The 21701-nt window shown below is 40.6% G+C and overlaps 1 protein-coding gene across 4 annotated transcripts in view; it reads left to right on the top strand.

Moving 5' to 3' along the window:
- The window catches only part of fstl5 (follistatin-like 5), a 165936-nt gene that overhangs the window by 127148 nt on the left and 17087 nt on the right, over positions 1-21701 (top strand). For all 4 annotated transcript variants that reach the window (XM_056382850.1, XM_056382851.1, XM_056382848.1 and 1 more), the window contains 4 exons: positions 10827-10853; positions 11079-11197; positions 16290-16439; positions 20554-20661. In XM_056382850.1, the coding sequence (XP_056238825.1) occupies positions 10827-10853; positions 11079-11197; positions 16290-16439; positions 20554-20661 (404 nt within the window). The remainder of the gene's footprint in view (positions 1-10826; positions 10854-11078; positions 11198-16289; positions 16440-20553; positions 20662-21701) is intronic.

Here is a 21701-nt window from a genome sequence, read left to right as displayed (position 1 = left end):
GAAGATTTGATCGCAGGTGATTTAGTCTCTTTTGAAATCTGTTGTCTCATGTCGCTTTGAAATCTTACATATCAAAGAGCTGATTTTCTGGCTGAAAAATGTTGCTAATTGACATCGAATCTAAAATTATTCAACTCTGCAACTTTTTGTAACTATAAGTTATTTCAGAATCATTTTTCTGGAAGTTTTACCTCATCTACTTTCTGTAATTATGTTAAATATAGATAATTAGGATTATAAATTAACAATAACAAAGAATGAATTTGGTAACCCGTTCAGCTAGAACCGTACAGGTCAGTACAAAGAAAACAGACATGTCTCATACATTCGCAGCACTCTGTCTTCTTAATATAGAAGTAATGAGTCCTGAGAAGAGACAGACATGGAAATTGTTCAGCTTTACGAGTGTAATTAGTTTAATATTCACAAAATGTCAAGTCAGATTTATTTCTTAAGTACTACAGTAGTTTAAAGTCTTCCTCACACAGGTCCATCGTTTAAAAAGGACTATGAACAGCTTTCAACAATCTGCTTTAATCAATGATTGCAAGAGAAAGCTTCGATCAATTGACCTTCAGAAGATGAAACAACTAGATTCACTGTTTCCAGTTTCCAGTTTACATCTGAATGTAAAGGAGACAAACTAAAATAAGAAAGTCCAGCCTTGTTTGTGGCTCGTGTACGGAGGTGAAACAAACACAGAACTCATTAAATCTGTGAGAAGGCTGCAGGTTTGAGTTTTGACCCTCTTGTCATTTGCATTGTCTTGGCATTTGATTAGCCACTGCAGATGGACAGATATTCTTATTGGGCTCCCCAGTAAAGGGGCAGCTGGGTGATATTTTCCAGGAAAGCTGCCAGCTGTTGTCGATACGTCAGTGTTCGAGGCCAAAACAGAGCGACCGGGAGTCTGAGCTGCTTGTGTGTGTATTGTGATGTTCAGGGTTAACAAAGCACACTTAATCAGGCACAACAAGTGTTAGTGTTCACTGCAGCTGTTTTTACTCCAGTGATTCTTTTCCTGTTAATGGATATTAATATTTTTAACAAGCAGCTGTAATTACAAAAATATTAATAATATAGCAAATTATGTCAAGTGCAAATAGATGATCTTGCTGTTGATTTAGTTGAAAGTTGCTGGGTGTTTTGCTTCAACAGCAAAGTCCCCATCCGCGAGTTTATGCACACTGTGGCGCTCCACGCTCACATGATCCGAGGCGCTGGCACAGCCAGTCACTGCTTCCCCTCAAAACATTCAGATATTCTGTGAATATCACACTGAAATTATCTGTGCATATTTTCTCCAAAGTTAATATAGTTTTCTTTATTCTCATGAATTCAAACATATAAATTCTGCTTGATTTAAAAACGATTTCATGTAAATGCACTTATCCATTAAACATTTTTGTTTTTTTTAAGCACTTCAAATCCTTCGGGTTCAAATTTGTTATCTGTTTTCTTTTTTTTCTTCATCTTTTTTTAACACACAACAAGCAAACAGAATAACATACCACACAGAACGAATCTTTCCACACACAACGAGAACAATCTCTCCACACAAAAAGAAAAAAGGCAACATACAATATTCAAGATCACAAATAAATTACACAATAGGTGTAAGAATAAGGAATAATTAAAAGTGGAAAAATAAAAACAGTGCAAGTCGAGTTAAGTGTTTTCTATATTTCATTTAATTTAATTTTTCTGGTTTCCAGAAAATTTCATTGTTGATCGCTAAATGAAAAACCAAGTAAAATGCTCCTTCAGTGTCATGGTAACATGAACAAACTGCCCCAAAAAAGCAGATTGAAGAAAGCTGATTTTGTTCAAGGTTGCTCGTTAATTAATGTCTGCCTCTGCCCTGAAAGCACTCATCAGCAACAATTTCCGTGACGACACGGCATTGGAAAATCTTCAAAATACTTTTAAGTACATTTTCTTCTGAAGTACGGACGTTTCTGTCTTCGGTCTACAAAGTTTTGCTTTTTCCATCTTCCCTCCCCTCGTCCTTTGCTTCCATTAGCTTCCTTCCCCGTAATGAAGCAAAGGTAACCTGCGTTTTAACCTGCGATGGATCAGTAAAGAAGCAAGTGCCGCATGCAGCCGGTGCACTTGAAATGAGTTGTTTCATTTCCAACCACCTTTCTTTGTGTCGCGGTATCTCATCCTTTCTGAGTCGCAGTGACCGGTGGCCCCTCGCTGACCTTCACCATTCATCTTCGTCAGCGCTCCAGCCAGCCCTTACTAGTACATCAAACCTGGGACTACCTTTCATCTACGAGCTTTTCGCCAGCATGGGCTGTAATGCGGCGCCCGTGTGAAGCCTCTCTCCTCACAGCAACCGTCACTCTCCGGGTTGAGTGAGTCACACGATAGGAGAAAGTCGCACTCGGCCCCCCGTCAGTTCAGCCACATGCTCAGGCAGGTCCAGAGGAGGTAACGCTATCGCAGGAAGTGTTTGCAAAATGACGGTGAAGGCGAGTATCGGCTGTAGTATTTGAAACCAATGCTGGACTCAGTACATTGCAGTACCAGTACAGAAATGACAAGTTCCACTAAATTCCACTAAGTATATCCTTGGCCAACACTGGAATATCTTCCTTTAGAAACTCAATAAAATGGCAACACATGTGGAGGTTATACCATTAAGTGAATGTTTAGAAAATAGCAGAAAGGCAGATAAAAGCTCAAGTCGTGACGAGCTCTTTCTGTTTCCTTTGTAAACTTTCATTTGTTCAGAGTCTGCTGCTGCCGACCTTGCATTACATCCTGTCATAATGCCTCTAAAGTTTATGTGCTTAACTGAATTTTTGTGATCACGTAACTGTAATTTCTGTAGACATGCACAACAGATGTTCTGAAGTAACCTCAAATTTGAAGGACACATTTTGGCCAGCAGTCAAAACTCTAAATTCTCTCTGGAAGAAAAAAAAAAAAAAAAAAAAAAAAAAAAAACACTTAATAAAAATCAGTAAGACAGTAAACCACTGTCAAATCAGTAGACAGTTCTCATTTCTGTAAGTGGGAGCTGTAACCAAACAAGACTGTAAAAATATTATCTAAAATCATACATCTAAAACATCTGTGTATCCTGTGTATGTCAGATAAATCACAAACACGTCAGACTCCTCACTCAAAACCACAGGCTTAAGTACATCGAGACTGTGAGTCGAGATTAGCTCCATATGGCATCATGTTCTGGCCGGAGACTCACTTTTATTACACATCTACAGCACGGCATCTGGTTTGACATTCTGGTTTCCAGGAGCGACGACAGGACAAATATGATAGAAATAATGGAATGGAAGAAAAATATGACTTTAACCGTACCAACTCCACATCTACACTAAAAACACCTGTGTAAAATAATTCAATAAGTTTAGCTATTTCAAAGCATGTTATCCAAATTAACCATGTAAAATAAAACTTAAACACCACTTGGGTAAAAACATGCTTAGGAAAATGGAAATTCAAATGTCTACAATTGAACAAACCGAGCTAACTTGGACCTCGTTGTTTTGTCAACATATAACCGATGTCCTTACGACCTAAAAGAAGCTTTTGTTCCTGTACATGTTCGAGCATTAGTCCTTCTGATTTCCTAGCTTCAGCAATAAGTACTGGATGTTCACAGACACTCACTTAATTGTCTTCGGTTTCAGGAAAGAGCTTTGCATGGTATTAAAATGGGCGGCAATTGCCTGTAAGAATCAAGGATGCTTTCAATCAAAAGCTTCATACTGTGATCCCAGAGACGTTGAGATGCTGGTGGGCATGTTGTGGTATCAGACTCCCCTTGATCTAATACCACTGATCTGAAACAGACACAGATTCAAATGACACGTCCTGATTATACATGGAAATGTTTTAGAAGTTTGACTTTGTGGGGAAGCAGTGATCTCATTTCTGTGAAATCGTCATGTTTATGACCTGCCTTGGGCCTCTCACTCAAACACTCAACTAAGAGAGAGAGCTGAATAACTAACTACGCCAGTTGTCAGAGGACTGCATAAGGTATGGGCAGGAGATGAACTATAAACATGATGTGATGAGTGAGGCATGAAAGAGCTTCTTTAGATGAATTCACCACAGAGGAGCTTGAAGGTCAAAACAGGGGCAACACCAGAGTGAATAGTTTTTCTCTCAAATTTACACATGCACTTCGTTGTTTGGGAAAACACAAGCAGTCACTATTCTGAGATCTCTTTAACAGTCTGTCACCAGCAGGCAGAGCACCATCCATCTCTGACAGTCTGCCGCTAAACTGGCATAAATATCTGCCCTTCACAATGTGCCAATTATTTCTGCAGTGTCAGAGGATCTGCGAGGCTCAGAACGAGCGTTGTTGCTTTCGTCTCTCCACTTTATGTCTCCACATTATGCTGCACTTCATGCCTCATATCGGGGACTTGCAGAGTACTGTACAGTTGATATAGAGGCTCAAGCTGCTGCTCTTTTGCCCTTTTTAGCTGAAGTGCCCTTCTGGACCAAAATAAAGAACTTTTAATTATAGAACCATTCACTGATCTGCTAAGCCACAGTTCAAACGAGGACGACGGTGTCACTGAAAGAAGGGAAAAAAAACGTTTCCATTTTTACTTTTCGTTCTTACTTTGTGCATGATTTCCCTGTTACCCATTTCATTCTTATTAGGTTCCTCCTTTAGAGTTAATTAGCATAGAGGACACAACATGGCGGCTGTCGTGGTATTTGGTTTGTTGTCACTGTGCTGTAACACTTACCCTTGATCTGTGGAGCTTTTTTAAATCAGTGACTGCATCGCGTTGCATCAGATATCCCTGCGCTCATAGCTGCAGAACATTTTAATGGGTTAACAGTTGACTGGTTGGCTAAGGTTAATGTCGCTTAAAAAAAATAATTTATTATTGGATGCACATTGTTTACAATGATGGCGTCTTTTAAAAAGATTAAACAAAGGCAGAGACAAAAAGCTGGGGGAGGCAGCTTAAGGAAGAGCTTGTTATGCAAACCTGGTTTCAAAGACGCAGCCAGCAACAGATGAATCCTTACAGATGAAATCTTCAGCCTCTATCTCACACACTTCAATCTCCAACAAGTACTTTAGTGTCCGTATTGCGACGGCACAGGTAGTGCTGGTCCAGGTGATTCGATCACAGTCTCTCTAGCATCTTAACCTCTATAAAGCTCATAGATACAGTAAGCCCTCTTGATTTGCACCAACCAAGTGTGAACTCAGCACGTCTTCTGGTCAATCTACCCGACGTTAGAGCTTGATTTGTAAACCAGCTGCACATGTAACATAACAATAGACAGCAAGCATCAGGACCGTGTGTCCCTCGACTTAATGTCTGTTCACATTCCTGCTTCATACTTGACTCCCTGCTTCATGACTCACACAGGAGTCTTGAAACTCCAGTGGGCAGGGAAGCGAGTTTACACAGTGAAACATCTCCACTCAGTCGTGAGTCAGCTATTGAATCCTAACTTTCGTGACACATCTGCGGATTGGGTGAGTTGTTTTTTTTCACCTGTTTCCAACACATATGGCTGCTGTCGTGTTCTTGACTCAAAATGTCAGAGATATTGAGACTTATTTTGAGACATTTCTGACATCTTTTCTTTAAAAACATCTACATATGACACCAGATAACTTGTAAGGTAATATCTGGAGGTGTTGAAGTCTCGGAACTTAGCAAATAACTCTTGGATCAGTGTGATTGATGATTGATTGATATAGATCCCCTTTATTGCCCCTTTAATCACCCTTTTATTGTCTCTATTTTAAAGATTCAGCTTCATACTCTGCTCTCTACTTTACCCAGTTCGATCGTCTACATTCTCTGTGGTCTTTATTCCATATTCTTTTACATTGTCTCTCCACCACTTTTCGCTGTCTATAAATTCATAAGCTTTTGTTCCAATCAAAGACTCTGCACCGGTTGATTTCACAGATTGAGGCACAGAGGAAGGTCCTAATCATTGAAAATCGGCCGGTGAAGTGATTGGTTGCAACAAAGCCCTGTAATCTCCCGGACCTCGGCCCCACACGGATGAGAGCCACTACCTCACACCAAAGTCTTCACAAAGCTGTTTTATTCAACGCTGTCCGCCGTGCTGTCTGCCTCATATCCTCTGAATAGAGGAGATCAGCTCGTGCCAAAATAGCGTCCATGTTTCCATCAGCAGAGTCCCTCCCATCACAGCGGGCTTTCACACAGTGTTGGACACGCTGTCAGCAACAAGGAGCTCTAACCAGGCAGTGACGCTATCCCCAGTGTCAGCAGCCTACTGCCTGTCGACTGAGTTTCATGCTGAAGGCTTTGTGAAATGAATATTGTAAATCCAGTGGAAAGTTTAAATGCCTTTTAAGCTGTGGTTACAACATGACAGTTTATGAATATTTCTGTTGACGTATTCTGTGAAAGACTGATGTAAGGGGACTATTACTGATTAGAATATTAATCTTTTTAATCAAATAATCAATGCAAAACATAAAGCGCAAAAAACAACCGGAAAACAAATTATAATTAAACTTTTACAGTGATTTATTTTACATTAGATTAAAATTAGTCACCATAAGTGACTTTCCTTAAAACCTTTATAAAGCTGATAAAGGTTTATAGCTGTTTGTAGCTGGTTCACATTCATTGCACAAATAGATATTTATCTCTCCATGTCTCCCAGTAGTAGTTTTTGTTTGTGATGAGGCACAAACAAGTTTTATTTTTTAAGCTTCGATGTTTCAAGCTCTCTCCAGCAAGTTGTACTTTTTTTGAAACTCGAGGATTTTTCTCTGAGGATTAAGTCTTTTGAATACTTTTCCTTTTAAAGAGATGATACAGCCTTCAGTCCCCCACAGGCTTCCAGCTCTAATTCTGGTGCAGTCAGTCCTGTTATTTTCAAAGCTTTCTTACCCGATGTGACTGTAAATACTACTGTCTTGGACTTTCTTTTGAGGTTAACCCTCGATTTTAAAGTGTCCTGAAGCCCAGCGTTGCTTAAAAGTGACAAAATAAGCTGTAAAAAACATGTCAAAATGTTGCAAGAATTTTCTGGCTGAACAAATGGTTAAAATCTAAAAGCTTGAAGGACTTGATCACAAGGTGAGTCATGACTGTGCAGCGTAATAAGCCAAAGAATGAGCACAGAGCATTGAAACTGATGTTTTTTCATCAGTATTCACTTTAACACTAGAAAGACCAAGACACCATCAGTTGGAGGACGCTTTGAATTAGACATGAAGAATTTCAGAGTTTTAAAATGACCCTTCATGACTTTCCCCCGACCGTCATTTTTACGTTTTGCAAATCACACAAGAAAAGTATGTATTTAGTTCTGCTTAACTTCTAAAAGTTACAACTTGATGACCTTCTCTTTTCCTCCCTAAACTTCACCGTGCGTTAGAGTTGAGGTAAATAAAGGTATCACAATGATTTGCGCTTCTGAGTTTTTACCACTGGATGTTATGTGGTGTATCACAAATCAGAAATCTGCTTTAAGGGCCTGCACAGCCTGTACGACACCCTCTATCCTTAGACCTTCACATGGGACGTCCCTGTAGGGAAACCTCAGGGAGAGCAACAGAGGAGGGTTCCTCCGTCAGGACGGACAAACATGCCATGTGGGAGCACTTGGCTCATAGTGTGAAGCCTATTAAGAGTTTAAAGAGCTTATTAAAAGTTTTCAGGGCCTTTTAAGAAAATAAGTATTATCTGATTCAGATTAGAAAAACAAACAGCAGTTTCTTTACAGAAAATCTATAAAAGAAAATCAAGACCAGCATTCGAGGTAGTACAATTCAAGTAAATATTGGAGAAAAGGGAAACACGTTTAAAAAGAAGAGGGGACAATTCAGAAAGCAGAATTGAAGTGAGTATTAGAGGCGCCACTGATAAAGATAAATTTCTGCTGATCTTCAGGTGTACTGGCTCTGGCTGAGACCCAAAGCGGGGTGTCCAGAGGCATCTTAATCCAGGCCTGGATGTACTGTAAGTGGGTGTTGGCAGGTACATCTAAAATCCTACTGGCACAGCTACAGTAATGGATATGTGTTGTACCTGCTCCGCTTGTTATCAATCACCACAGCGAAAGGATATTTGTTTTTGTATCAATGCAGATGAAGAGGAGGGAAAGATTTGCTCAGCATTCCTGTTGTGCTTCCTCGTAACTGGCAGCAGCAGTGAACACTTGCAGTTTGTTAGTGATAAAGTATTTGCGCAGTGCTTTATAATTAAAGCACGACTTAAACACACTGCAGGGGTCAATATTTCCAGGAAACTTCTTGGATAATCTCTGGAAGAAGAAAAAAAACAGTGAAAACGTGCACACCCAAGGCATTCATCCTGAGTTACATTTTGCATTTGCATCGACTGTGACCCAATTAGTCTACCTATATTATGCATTCGCTCTCGTCTGCCATGCCACTATGGTGAACACCACGGGCTGTTTGGCTGACTGTCGCAGCAGCTTGCTCTTGTAAACAAATTGAATTTATGTAACCTTGCTGACGGGTAGGAACTGCAGAGTCCAGGCTGGTTGGTAAGCGTGGCGTTCCCAATGTTTGGAGCCCAGTGGAAACAGTTATTACGGCCAGAAAGAGTGAACTCACCGCCTACAGTGGCAGCCAGCTTGTTTTGTTATATGGATGATGAAGTTGATGTATGGGCCCCTTGTATGCGCAGAGCAGCCGCGGTCTTTCTGCCAAGTGATGAATAGCATCAATACTGTGGGCTATTGGAAAAGACCGGGGTACACAAGATCTCATCTCAACTCCTCTTTTCCATTTTCTCCATTTTCCATTTTTGGCACATCTCAAATAAATAGTATTGTTTTTCTTTTTGTTTTGTCCTTGCCTTTCCTTCCTTCCCTCCTTCCCTGTCCCTCTATCTTTAGACCCCAGTCCTTTTGTGCAACTTTTAATGAGCTAAAGGGTATGCAAGAGTGCACAGGAAACACTTGACAAAGCACTTTTGAAAGATTAAGGCTGACTAACGGCACAGTGGTGTCTACTTGGCTTTGTCTCCTCCCTTTTCTCTCTCTGCATCTGTCCACCCGAGCAAGAGGCTGCGAGAATGAGCATTGCATTAGAGGTGAGATTAGAATCGGATGTGAATTGGTCTGGAGATTGGTTTGTAGACTGAAAATGCCTGAAAATGGAAGATGGGATGGAAGCAGAGGGAAGACTGGGGGACAGATGAACAATGAGAGAGAAGGTCACAGTTAAAAAGCCAGTGTCAGAGGATCGTAGTGCTGCTGGTGGGTTGGAGGATAATACTGATTGAGTAGTAGAATTTGCTCCGATATATGCATGGAAAGCAGCTTTACCACTGGGGCACCTCTGGGCAAATTACGTATTTGTTGATTTTTAAAGTGAAAAGAAGTAAATACAACTACTACAGCAAACATTCAAATATTAATGCACTGTTACTTCTTATTCTATCAATTTGAAAATTACAACAACAACAAAAAAAAGAGTCTTTCTGTTTCTTGATTTATGCATTTTCACTCAATCTCCCTGCAGATCACTTCGAGTTCTTGGATGTTATTAGCTAAGAAAAGCATGTTAGAGATCTACCCACAGATTGTCAGATTCAGCTCCTGTTTCCTTGCTGGTTCATGGTGGATTTCAGTGTGACTTTGTTGACTGCCTGCAGGACCGCCAGCGCACCACCACTCCCTGTGTCGGGTGCTGCTGCCCAGCAGACCTATCGCTTCATCTGAAAGTTTTCTTGCCCCTCCAGATCTTGTCTCGACTTCCACAGTTCCCCGTAACTGCCGGTTCTTAATGACATTTCTGTCAGAGGAAATTTCAAGATGGGAGCACGTCGATATGTTTTTATAGCCTCTTGTGCTTTTCAGGCATCTGTTTCATTTTCAGATGCTCAGTCAGTAGCTTAGAGGAGCCCATGGTGGATGAGTGTCACCACGAGTTTTGAAGGGGTTAAAGAATTTATCAGCTCTGAAAATGTCATGAGCTGACATTTCTTGACCTGTCTTAAAAATCCTAACAAATCAATTAAAGCCTGACCACTTAATGAAGTTCTGAGTGTTTTTCAAACTCATGCAGAAAGGCTCGTTTTTAAATGTTTGTTGCAGGTTGTATTTACGTCTACTTCAAAAACCAACACGTATTTGCCCAGATGTGCCGAAACTGATACAACTGTATAATAAATTCCTTTTTTCTTCTCACCACATCATGTGTTTAGTCATATAATGGCGTCTCTTCTCTGAGTGCCAACCGGCCTGTGTTTTAGGTCGCCCATTAAAGCACTCAGGGTGTTATGTGGCTTTCATTCCTCATTTCATGTCATTAGTCAACTCTAAGTGAATTTAATGAGAAATTACCTTTTATAGGAGCCAGAACTGGTTTTGCCGCTGAAGGAGCTACACACTAATCCCTCCTAATGACTTATGAGAATCATCTGAGCCTGACACCTGTGGACTACTCATGGGTGTCAAAGGCAGCTTATCCATAAAACTCATATTGATGGATGATGATCTGATGTCTAAGATAGATATTTTTAAGACTTATTTCACATCGGCGTACTTGGGTTACAGCATAAAAAAAAAAAAAAAATCTCTTTTACAGTACTTGTAGTTTGTTGACTGCACTCCATTTTCCAGTGTTTGGTATCAAATTATTTCCAAGCGGAGGGCTCCATCGATTGTCTGTTGCAGTAGGTGTCAGAGAGACAGTTTCCATAAAACTTTCATGTGGTCTGCTTTCCTCTTTGCCTCAATAGGAGTGTTAGTGTTTGGATGTTAGCTCTCACAAAGGGGATCCTATTGATTGTTGCATTTATTTTCAACTGTGCTTTCCTCTTTTTTTTCTTCCTCCCTCACAGTGGCAAACATTTTGTGGCGAGAAGAAGGTACGTCTAGACGGCTTCTGTTCCACTATAGCATTCATTAAACTGAGTTAATTGAATTCTTGTAATAGGGTTAGTGAACTGTGATGAGAGGGATTAAATGATTTGATGCTTTGGAAGTAGATAACAATGTTGTAGGCTTATTTCCGTTGCGAACGTTCACACTGTTCATGAGCTATTTCAGGTGCGTAACAGAGCTTTTTTTTTTTTGTTTAAACTCTCCTGCAGGTCTTGGCATTGGCAACATGTTCTACGTGTTCTATGAAGACGGTATAAAAGTCATTCAGCCGGTGGCATGTGAGATACAGCGACACATTAAGCCCAGTGAGAAGCTGCTGGCTCTACAGGTGAGTGCTTGTGAAAGAGAAACGTCTTGTTTTGTTTTTTAAACGGTGACTCGCTGGACTTTTCCTGGACGACCACCGGGAGCGACAAGGAGCATTTGCACTTTACTGTTTGCATAGATCATCATTACTGGTGTCATTTTCCAACTGTGAATTTCCATCTGACTGTTTCCTTTTAATAACAGGGAAACACAGAAGTCTCCTGCGTATTTTAACAGTACGTCAGGTTTTATTTTGCCCGTCGGTCTTTGTTACTTCAGCTTAGTTTCTGAGTGCGGTTGGTTTGTTTGTGTCGTTTGTTACAATTCCCATAATTGTTATACAGATGAATCCAGATGAATCGCAGGCGCACAATCGGTGCGGTAGGAAATTCAAAATGTGGATTCATGTAACGGTGATCTAAAGAATGAAAGTAAACTGAAAACAATTGATTGTTTTTGTCAGGTTTTTACAAATCATAATCTTTACAGTAGCTTCTGCTCAATTTCAGTGGCGCAGGCTTCAGACTTTGAAGAGTTGTTGTGTTGGCTTTTTTTTTTTTCACCAAAAGGCTGCCTGGGAGTCATCTCTGACTTCTCTTTTTATAACAATGGATCAAATGACTGTGTGTCCTGACAGACGTCGTATATAGTGAGAAACCCGCAGACAATTATCACTAGACTCAGCAGTTCCTCTCAGCTCTGTGAAACTTTTTAATACAAAGTTTTATTCACAGTTATAAAATAGCAGCATCTTTGAGGCAGTCATTTGAATCTTCAACCACTCACACTGTGTTTTATATTCATGCTGTAAGGGATTACAGAGCGGTTAATGTTTGGGCATCTAGGCTCTGACCTCATCACTTGGTGCATCAGTTACTTAAACAGAGGTAGACTGGGCAGTGATGATAAACACAGCTCCACCTCAGAGCCTACAGGTGGAGCTGATTAAAGCAGCAGCAGCATTAACAGATGACATGACTTTAAATAGGCCGGTGGCTTGGGTACGTGTTGCAGAGAACTGCCAGAACTAGTAGTTATCATGCAATAATTCAAGATATTATTTGAATAATTCTGAAGTAATGTCTCTAACTCCTAACAACCAAAATACCTGTGCATCTTTCTTGTCCAGGAGCTGAGTCTAAAAATCTGAAATGATTTATGCCTGTCAGGCTCTTTACACTGTTGAACACTTCCTTTAACAATTCTCTTTTATTACATTAGAACATTTTGTCAAAGAACCAGATAGTGTAATAAAAAAAAGAAATATTATGGAGAGTGTTCGACAGTGTTGCGAGTCCTTGGCAGGCATAAATCAAAAAAACCTGTACATTCTCCACCGTGAAGTAAAAAATACTGAAACATTTATGATGTAGATGTTTCACAGTGAATTCCTGTGGGTAAATGGGAAAGTGTTTGCATGTGTTTTTGAATGGCAAAGTGCGGTAGTGTGAGACTGACGATTTGATTTATGATTCGCTGGCCTTGACAAGCAGCACTCGAAGTGTCCCGCTCTCTGACCAAGTAGCAGCTACTGAAATCTATCAGTAGCAGTCAGTGTAGTTTATACTGGGATTTAACTGAGATGATTGTTGATGCAGCTGAGCAGGTAAAGGTTCGGTGTCCTGCTCAGGAAAAGACTTGTAGAGAGCCACCACGCCATCAGCTTAGCGCACCCGAATTATACTGTATGTGCTCAAATAGTGATGTCATTGTCTCTTCCTGTCGGTGACGGGTCCAATTATAAATTCTAATAAAATAGTCACTTTATAATATGTATTGATAAAAATAAATCCAGTGAAAATAACCTGTCTACTTATTTGGTTTAAGTTTTCAAATAAACTGAAGAATTAAATGTTAAGTAGTGACTATTTCTACTTTCATTAAAAGTTGACATTTTGAAAACATGGTAGTGATAGAAACAAGAAGGAGATTGTAACAGGGAAACATTAAAAAAAGAGACGGTATAATGTAATAAATATATAATTTAATCCTTTTTATCAAGTATTTTCTACTTTAAACCAGCATTCATTTATTTTTTGGTTACTTGAACAAAACAAGCTGTAAACACAGACAGACAGACAGACAGATAGATAGATTCTTTATCGTCAGTAGAATAAATCGTTATAAATCTATGGGTCCAGTATTCACTCTGCTTCAGCTCCTCTGTTCACCAGCTACCTGCCACTTCCTGTGTCTGCTGCTGGCCAGTTAGTGAACAGTGGGTTTATCACACAATGAGCTGAAAGGAACAAAAACGCTCTGCAGAGCAGAGTAGAGCAACACCTTTTATATTACCCAGTATTTTCTCCTGTGTTAATAATAAAAACATTGATTGGTGCAGCTGTAAAGTGGTTATTGATAGTCACACATCTTCCCCTGGGCATCGTTGTCCGCCACAGGACGACGCCCAGCGAACACAGCGGCCGTATTACAGCCGGTCTGTTTAATTTAATTCATTGACAGACCACATGTAGTCAGTGTGGGGGGGGTGGGGGGGCACCCAGCCTCCCTCGCTGAATCACCGTTTATCACTGAAGCTCTCAAGCAGCAAAAATATTCAAAGCGGCCCACTGATAGATACCTGTTAGATTTACATGTGCTCTCGAATGGACGCTTTGGTCTGAGCTGCTTCTCATCCAGGAGCCGCGCTCTGATTGGATGGCTCTTATACATAAAGATATGCCATGAATGCCCAACAGTCAGCCAAGCGTTCCTCTGAGAGGTGTTTGTATTAGGATATCAATCACTGCGAGCGCTGTGGTGCCACTTCCAGTGCCGTCTTGGGGGAATTGCTGTGTGAACACATGAGGCCGCTTCCAGCATGGCGCTCAAGTTTTCTGAATTGCAAAGGAGCGTTGATTGATTTGTTTATGGTAATCGCACAGCCAATCCATTATCCTTAACTACCATATAGAGTGTTTTACTGTGATACACAAAAGCATCAAGGGAAAACACCGTTATGTCCATTTGTTGGAAAGTCAGTCCAGGAAGTGTCTTCATTTTACTTACCTCTTCAGCAGCGGAGAATCTGAAAATCTTGTGTGTCCCTAAGGGGATGTAATCAACTGCTCATTTGCACTTGCTCTCAATTTTTCAGTTCACTTTCTATCACTGGAAGCTCTTAGATTTTCCAAGAAAACCATGTTTACTTTAAGCTGTGATGATCAACAAGTTGGTTCATCAGTAAAGGCATTTGTATGCCAAGTGGGAAAAACTAATCTGCACCTTATTTGAAAAAAAATTCAGGATGAAAGTCTGTAAATAATGAGCCTCATGTGTTTGTGATGTGCTTTAATGTCTGGCGAATCTGTCTCAGAGTGATATTATGAGTTGCAAAAGCTTGAACTCCATCTGACTTATCTCCCATTTTAAAAACTGCACAAAATGTTGAAGTATTCTGAGACAAGCATCATATCATCCTGTCATAAGTCTGTAGCTGCTTCGGTTGAGACCTTGGAGGAAGCACCTTGAGAGAAGAGGTGTGTGTGTGTGTGTGTGTGTGTGTGTGTGTGTGTGTGTGTGTGTGTGCGTGCGCGTGCGTGCGTGCGTGCGTGCGCGTGCGTGCGTGCGTGTGCGTGCTGTGTTCCTGTAAAGTTCCTCTTCTTGACACTTTGGATGTTGCTGCTTCACTGTTTTCTGCAGTTTCCTCCCCACAGACAGCAGATGTTGTCTCAAATATATTAACACTACAAATCACCCACTGGTGAATATCAGAACCCTCATCTATCTCAACAAGGCTGTTTAAATGTCATCATCCTCATTCACAGCTGTAAAGAGTTGAAATTCTTTAAAAAATATATTTTTGTGGTGGTATGTTTTTTTTTGTACAGTATATATGTTTAATAGATACAGTATTGTGTTTTATCTGGAACGTTTCCAGCGCTGCATAATGTGAATCCATGAAAAATATATACTGTTCTGTTACAGGGGGATGTAGGCATTTGCATAATAAAGGGGAAAAGAAACTGTCAGTTAGTACATAAATTAAGTACATGCTATGCACCCACACAGCCACAGACATATGCAACACACATAAACACAAGGGGAATTACAGCCGCCTCCATTCACACCCTCAGCTGGGCATCAGATGTTCAATTTCTCACCTCTTAAAAGGTGCAATAAGTAAGATTTTACAGCCATGTAACACAAAATGACCAGAGTGTGTGTCTGCAGGGGTTTCATAGGGTTCAATACCAATGACTCAATGATTGCTTCAGCAAGTGCAGGGATTTCTGGCTTTCAAAAACTGTCTTCCCCGACCTGTTTTGGATCAAAAACACTGACAGATGGTGCTACAGCTGGACACTGAGAGACACTACAGATTCAAAGAATTAAAAACCTTGTTATGAAGCCAGAAACGCCAAAGCGCTGTCATTGTTTTAGAATAGCAGAATTAACCATTTTAACCCAGCTCTAAAGAGAAAATACAAGAGGACAGGGTGGTTAGGGGGATTGCAGTAGAAATGAGATAAATTCTGTCAGTGTCTCTGCCCCCCCCCCACCTCTAATCCTTTACATAGTTCACTGAGGTTTATACATTACCTAATGTCCTTCTAACTAAGAGACGTCGGCCTGTGGGAAGGCACCTGTCATGGAATGCCTCTGCGGTTGTAAATATTGAAAAAAAAAAAATTCATCCCGCCACGCCGGAGCCCTTCATTCATCCTTGCTGGCCAGCAGCTCCCTAAATCATCCCACAGAGTCTGGAACAAACGGCTGGGCACAGCCTGGAGGCTCGGAGGGCTGGGATGGGAGGGTGAAAGGGAAGAAAGCTCCAGAGACAGAAGGCTGGGTAAGGTTCCCGTTGGCCAGGAAGGCGAGCGCTGCCAGGACTGGAAGCTGCATAGCCGCAGATCGTCCGCAGGCTTTTGTTCTGTGGATTACGCGTGGACAAATGGGAGCGATTACAGAGATTTCGCAGGTCCTCGCAAAGCTCATTTATCTAAGTTGCCAAGATAACACAACTCACATCAGCATAGGTGATAAGACTGCAAGTAGTAAACAACACAGAGTAACGACTGGATGAAGATAATTGTTTTTTAATGAGCCGTATTTCTTTGTGATATGAGAAACAATAGATTGACAGTGTGTGTGTGTGCTTTTGTTTTTTCCAGGAGCAGGTGTGTCCGATGTCACCAGGAGAGAAGGTCCAGAGGTGTGTGTGGTCATCAGCGGTCAACGTCAAGGACAAGTTTATTTATGTGACACAGCCAACCTTGGATCGAGTGCTCATAGTTGACATCCAGTCTCAGAAGGCTGTCCAGGTAATTTTCAGTCTAAATTGGAAAGCCAGGTTCATGTCCATTTTGTCAGCAACACAACAACAATATATGAGAGTTTACAGTATGTGAGAAGCTAAAAATTTTGCACGGAGCATGCAGAAAAAATTAAATATAATTTCCTGTTTGTGCCTTTGTACAAGGTTGCCTCTCACAGAACTAAAAAAACTGCCTCCATCTGTTCCAGCAAACCTCAAGGTTGGACGAGGCGAGAGAGAGAGAGAGAGAGAGATTCTCTGTGACTTATTTTGTCAAAGTGAATAAAAAAAATGTGTTTGTGCATTGATTTGAAGGCAACGTATTTCACAAGAACCTCAGGAAACTCTTAACTCCATATGGGCATTTTTTGTGACTTCTTTTGTTGAATGAAGGACATATATATATTTTTTTTCATCAAGTCATCCCCTTCAACTCGGGCGTCAGTTTCAAACAAGACATTGTCCTTCATACAGAAACAGTCATTTAAAAGCAAAGAACTACATTCTCAAGATTTTTACCCAAACTGCATGTAAAGTCTATCCAGGCTTTTTTGAAAACAGCTAGAAGTTTGCGGATGTTTCAGACTTAAAATATTCTACTTGAGTAATAATTCAGTAGGAGTTAGTGTAAGAGTGAGTGTGCTGTGGTGTGCTGATACCGACCCCTGGTGAGCTTCACATGGAGGCCGGAGGCGGCATTAACCACAACGCGTTTGACAGTTAGTTGATTCTGACTGGCATTTCATTATGTCAGTAATGTGAGCAATGTTGAACGCTTTAATTCTCTTTCAGTACCTGCCATCTTCCGCTGATCAGCGGCTCGATCAGACGTCCAAAGCCCGTAGATGCTGTTAAAGTCAATAATTGACCAGCTCAACACACCGCCTCTTTTCCCTCAGTGTACTAAGTACAAACTTGGACAACCCTGATGGTCTCTCCTCTCCAATACTTTGCCTGAAAAGTGCTTACACTTGCACTGGAGTGTGTGCTACGAGTTACACACGGACGCTTTGATGATGATTCATAGATGTTCTCAGGGGACACCAAGTGTTGCACACAGCGAGGAGGAGGAGGAGAGCTGGAAGTGAAATGATGTCTGTCATATAAATATATATCGTACAAATATAACAGTGAGTTTATAACAGTGTGACATCAGACGTTCAAACATGAGCAAATACAGTAGTTCTTCATCCAACACACAGTCACAGTTGAGCCTCGTTTGGCGATGTCCATTTCCCGTCATAATTGGGTGAGAAGTTGTATTTTAATTCATATTTATTAATTAACTTCACGACCAACAACTAAAACATCTTGCAGCATCATACTGACGAGTTAGCATCAGCGCTCTTGCAATTTTTCTCCGTAAAAACATGAAGTTAACGTCCGGCTGCTAGTTGAGCTTTGCTTGTAAACATTATAGGTGACATTGTACATTGTTGACACCGACATAGCAACAGTAACTATGGAGATGCTTCTTGGCTGAGTGATGTCAAAAGATACTGGTATTCTTCAGACCTTAGCCGCATCTGTCGGCCAATCATAATTGATTTAAAGGCTGCCACTCATAATTTGGACTCACAGTAAAATAAAGGGCAGTAAATGTACTGTGTAGTAAATAGAGCGTGAGCTCAGATTTGGCCGAGGGTCTTTATTTATAAGAAAAATGAGACACTCTTGGCGTCTTGAGTCATAAATTTGTTTATTGGTACTTTGTATTTGGCCACAAAACAAGAACAGAAAAGACTGATTACACAATAAAATAAAAATGTCATGAACTAAAGAACAGATCCAGAACAAGGACAAAACAGAATTAGGTTTTAAACAAACCAGCTGTATCTAATCTCTAATCGTTCCTTGCTCTTTTTATTACTGTACACTACTGTAGAAGATATTTAGGTATCTGACTGTTGCTTTTGCCAATTAAAATGACTAGTTATATCAACTGGAGCTAATTATTATTAACTCTGTAACGGCTAAGATTAAAGATGGCTGTTGTCTGGTTAAAGTTTCTCTACCAGTAAGTGTCTACACTCAACCAGAGATTGTTTGTGAAGGAACAGAAACATCAGTCAGTTACTGTGAGTAAACAGCATGTTTCTCCAGCACACAGCTCCCTGTTAAACTTTCTCTCATGGATATTTTTTAGCTTATCTTATCAGCTTATTATGAATACTTCAGAGTCTTGCCTTGTGGAAAGTTAGCAGGCTACACTTTCTATTATCCATCACATACATTTAATCAACAGGTGACATTTCAGGTTGTAGCTACAGGTTGTGAACAGTGATCGGCCGACAAAAGCTGATGACAGATCTCAAGTTTTAATTATTTATAATTGCAGCGACTTGCAAATGTCGGAAGCTAAACCTTATTAGAGTAGATAAAGGGACAAAGGACAAAGTCTTTTATGTTTGTCTCTTGTCTAAGAGCAGAGCGTCAGCCTGCTCCGCTCCACTTGAACCGACAGTCAGAGAGTTTTTCAGCTGCTAAACTCTGACCTGACCCATTTCATACATACTGCAAACGACAAGACTTGTACACTTAACCTCTACATTGATGCGGTGGCCGGGTAACCCCGAGACCCACCTCTCATGGATACTGTAGCCTGGCAACTTCTCATAGATATTGCTACATGGCAACCCCTGCAGTTTTCCTCACAGATGTTGTGCGATTCCCTCAAATACTCTGACCCCACACAGCACCGTTTACCTTCCTGAGGGGATGTTATTTTTGCGAGGCGGGCGATTCCTCCGACCGCGTGGAGCACGTGTCTGACGAGCAGCATCCAGTTAAATCTTCAGTGTCGGTGGGATTTTGGGTGTGCCAGGTTGATCCGGGGTGGCTCAGATCCCCGCAGATGTTCCTGACACCATGATGGCTGTTTACAGCTCGCGAGCCTCTCGGGGACCTGCCAGCGAGCACGCCGTTGTCCCAGACACTATCACAAGCTCATTATTCAGTCGCCTGGAGGGTTAGCTTCATTGCATTATATTAGAAGTTGATAATTAACCACCTGAACCCATCTCGTGCCTCCAACAGCGAGAGAGACACGAGTTCTGGTTTTGGTTTCCCTGGTTTACATTTTCACATTTTCACATTAATATGATTGATGTGCATGAAGTAATATTAATGAACAAATTGAATTTTTTAAAATTTGTAACCAACTAAATGTTTGCTGAGACTTTTTAATGAGCAGATTGTAAGCGAAGTCCATGCGGATAAATGTTTGAAGCCGCTGTAATGTTTTCCGTGCTTCATCTCTGGCAGAACCGCATTTGTAGCTGAACTACATACAGCATATTGGATGAGGATCTTGGTAATCTTCCTCAGCCAGAAAGAAGTTGTTAGTCAAGAGAAAAAGAACATGAACACCTGTTTTCTCAGATGACTACATGCTTAGAGATTAGTTTGGATTCCACAGATATTCTCATCTTTTTTTCTTTTTTTTTTTTTTTTGCAATAACCCTCTTAGGAGCTGTTCACTCAAAGTAAAACAATATATATTTTGCCTTGGTAAACAATACTATTAGAGCTCCATAGCAAAACAAATATTACAGAAAGTGAGCTGCAGTCAAAGGGAATTTTGGGACTACAAGGATTGCAATAATTTTCTTGAGAAAAGATGATTGCTTTCTCTTGCTGTTGTTGGGAGGGGAAGCGACTGCATGCATTCTTCACCCCGATGCTTTCCCTATTCCCTTTGAGCGTCCCGTCTATCTGCACTCAGGTGGACATAATGCATAAGGAGCGCTTTTCTGTCACATGCGCTTCATCTATTGTTCCGACTTGGAATATTGCAGCCGTGTGTCAAGGAACGGATAAATACTGAAAGCAATTACTTCAGTGTGGTAAAGCAATTGTGTCTGTCACCACTTGATTTGAAATGCAGCTCAACGCCGAAAAACACCTTATACATAAAAAGCACATCTCCAGTCCGCCTTGTTAAAAGAAGGCTTGCTCCTGTCAACCCCCGATGCATTAGTGTGCAGTAAAACTTTTCAAAGCATTACCACTGCACATCAAAGGGGGATCTCTTCAAAAGCAAAGTCTAGATTGCCTTGAATTGCTATTCTGTGGCCCTGCTGTCTTTAAAGGTTTGGTTTGGTTGTGTGTCCCCCTTCCAGACGGTCAGCACCGACCCTTATCCTGTGAAGCTCCATTACGACAAGTCTCACGACCAGGTGTGGCTGCTCAGCTGGGGAGACATGGAGAAGAACTTCCCCACTCTGCAGGTATAAACCCACATTTCACTCACACGGTTTTATCCTTGTGAAATGATAGAAAGGCAGAGAATGTGACACGCGAGAACAAAGATGCAGACACTCAAGCGACAGCTGATAGCTTAGTAAAGGCGCAGCACATGAGTCCAGTCAAATTATTGATTGGTAAAATGTCAAACAATAACTTGTTCAAATTGTTTTTATCAGTTGTTCATGCCCAAAGAAGTTCGGTTTATTCACATAAAGCAGAATAAACTCACATTTAAAAAGCTGGTAGCAGCAAATGTTCGGCCATTTTTGTTTGACAAGTGACTCGAATGATTGATTATCAACATTAGTGATAGGTCTAGTGACTGACTGCTTCAGCTTCAGACCACATTACTGTAAATACAAGGCTGAGTATAATAAGACAAGATATTTCTTTATTAGTCCCACACCGGGGAAATTTGAAATACTTAGAAAGATAAATAATAGATAATAATATAATATACACAATAGATATTTACAAAAATGTACATAATATGAGGTAAATTGCACGTATGGTGTATGTTACCTATTGCTCGTTATTGTACATGGTAAGTCTGTCAGTTCCTGGTGTTTGAGATCTACTGATCATTTTTTCATATAGAATCGAATATCAACAATAAAGTGCAGGAAACAGGAAAATACAGAAAGTCCGAGGTCATAGGACTCAAACTGATCAGTTATAATTCACGTCTATTGACTTTATTCTTGCTACAACGAACTGAACAACTTCTGCTGCATTTTGTTGTTAGGTTGTAAAAAAAAAAAAAAAAAAAAAAAAACTTTTTCATTAGCAACAAACACACACACACACACACACACACACACAGTAGATTATAAATAACCTTCTTATCACCACCTTGGCGGGGCATGACAACTAATTAAAGGTGAATTCCTCCAACTTGACGCGTTCCTCCCCTTTTCCCAATATGACAGGAATGTGGCATTAATCACTACAGTCTCTCCGGGACTTTCTATTGTTGATTTGTTTGTTTCGCCTGATGAGGGTAATTAATAGTCACTTACAG

This window comes from Seriola aureovittata, chromosome 8 (assembly GCF_021018895.1).
Source record: "Seriola aureovittata isolate HTS-2021-v1 ecotype China chromosome 8, ASM2101889v1, whole genome shotgun sequence".
In the NCBI taxonomy this organism is placed as follows: Eukaryota; Metazoa; Chordata; class Actinopteri; order Carangiformes; family Carangidae; genus Seriola; species Seriola aureovittata.
This window is presented reverse-complemented; position numbering and strand designations above follow the sequence as displayed.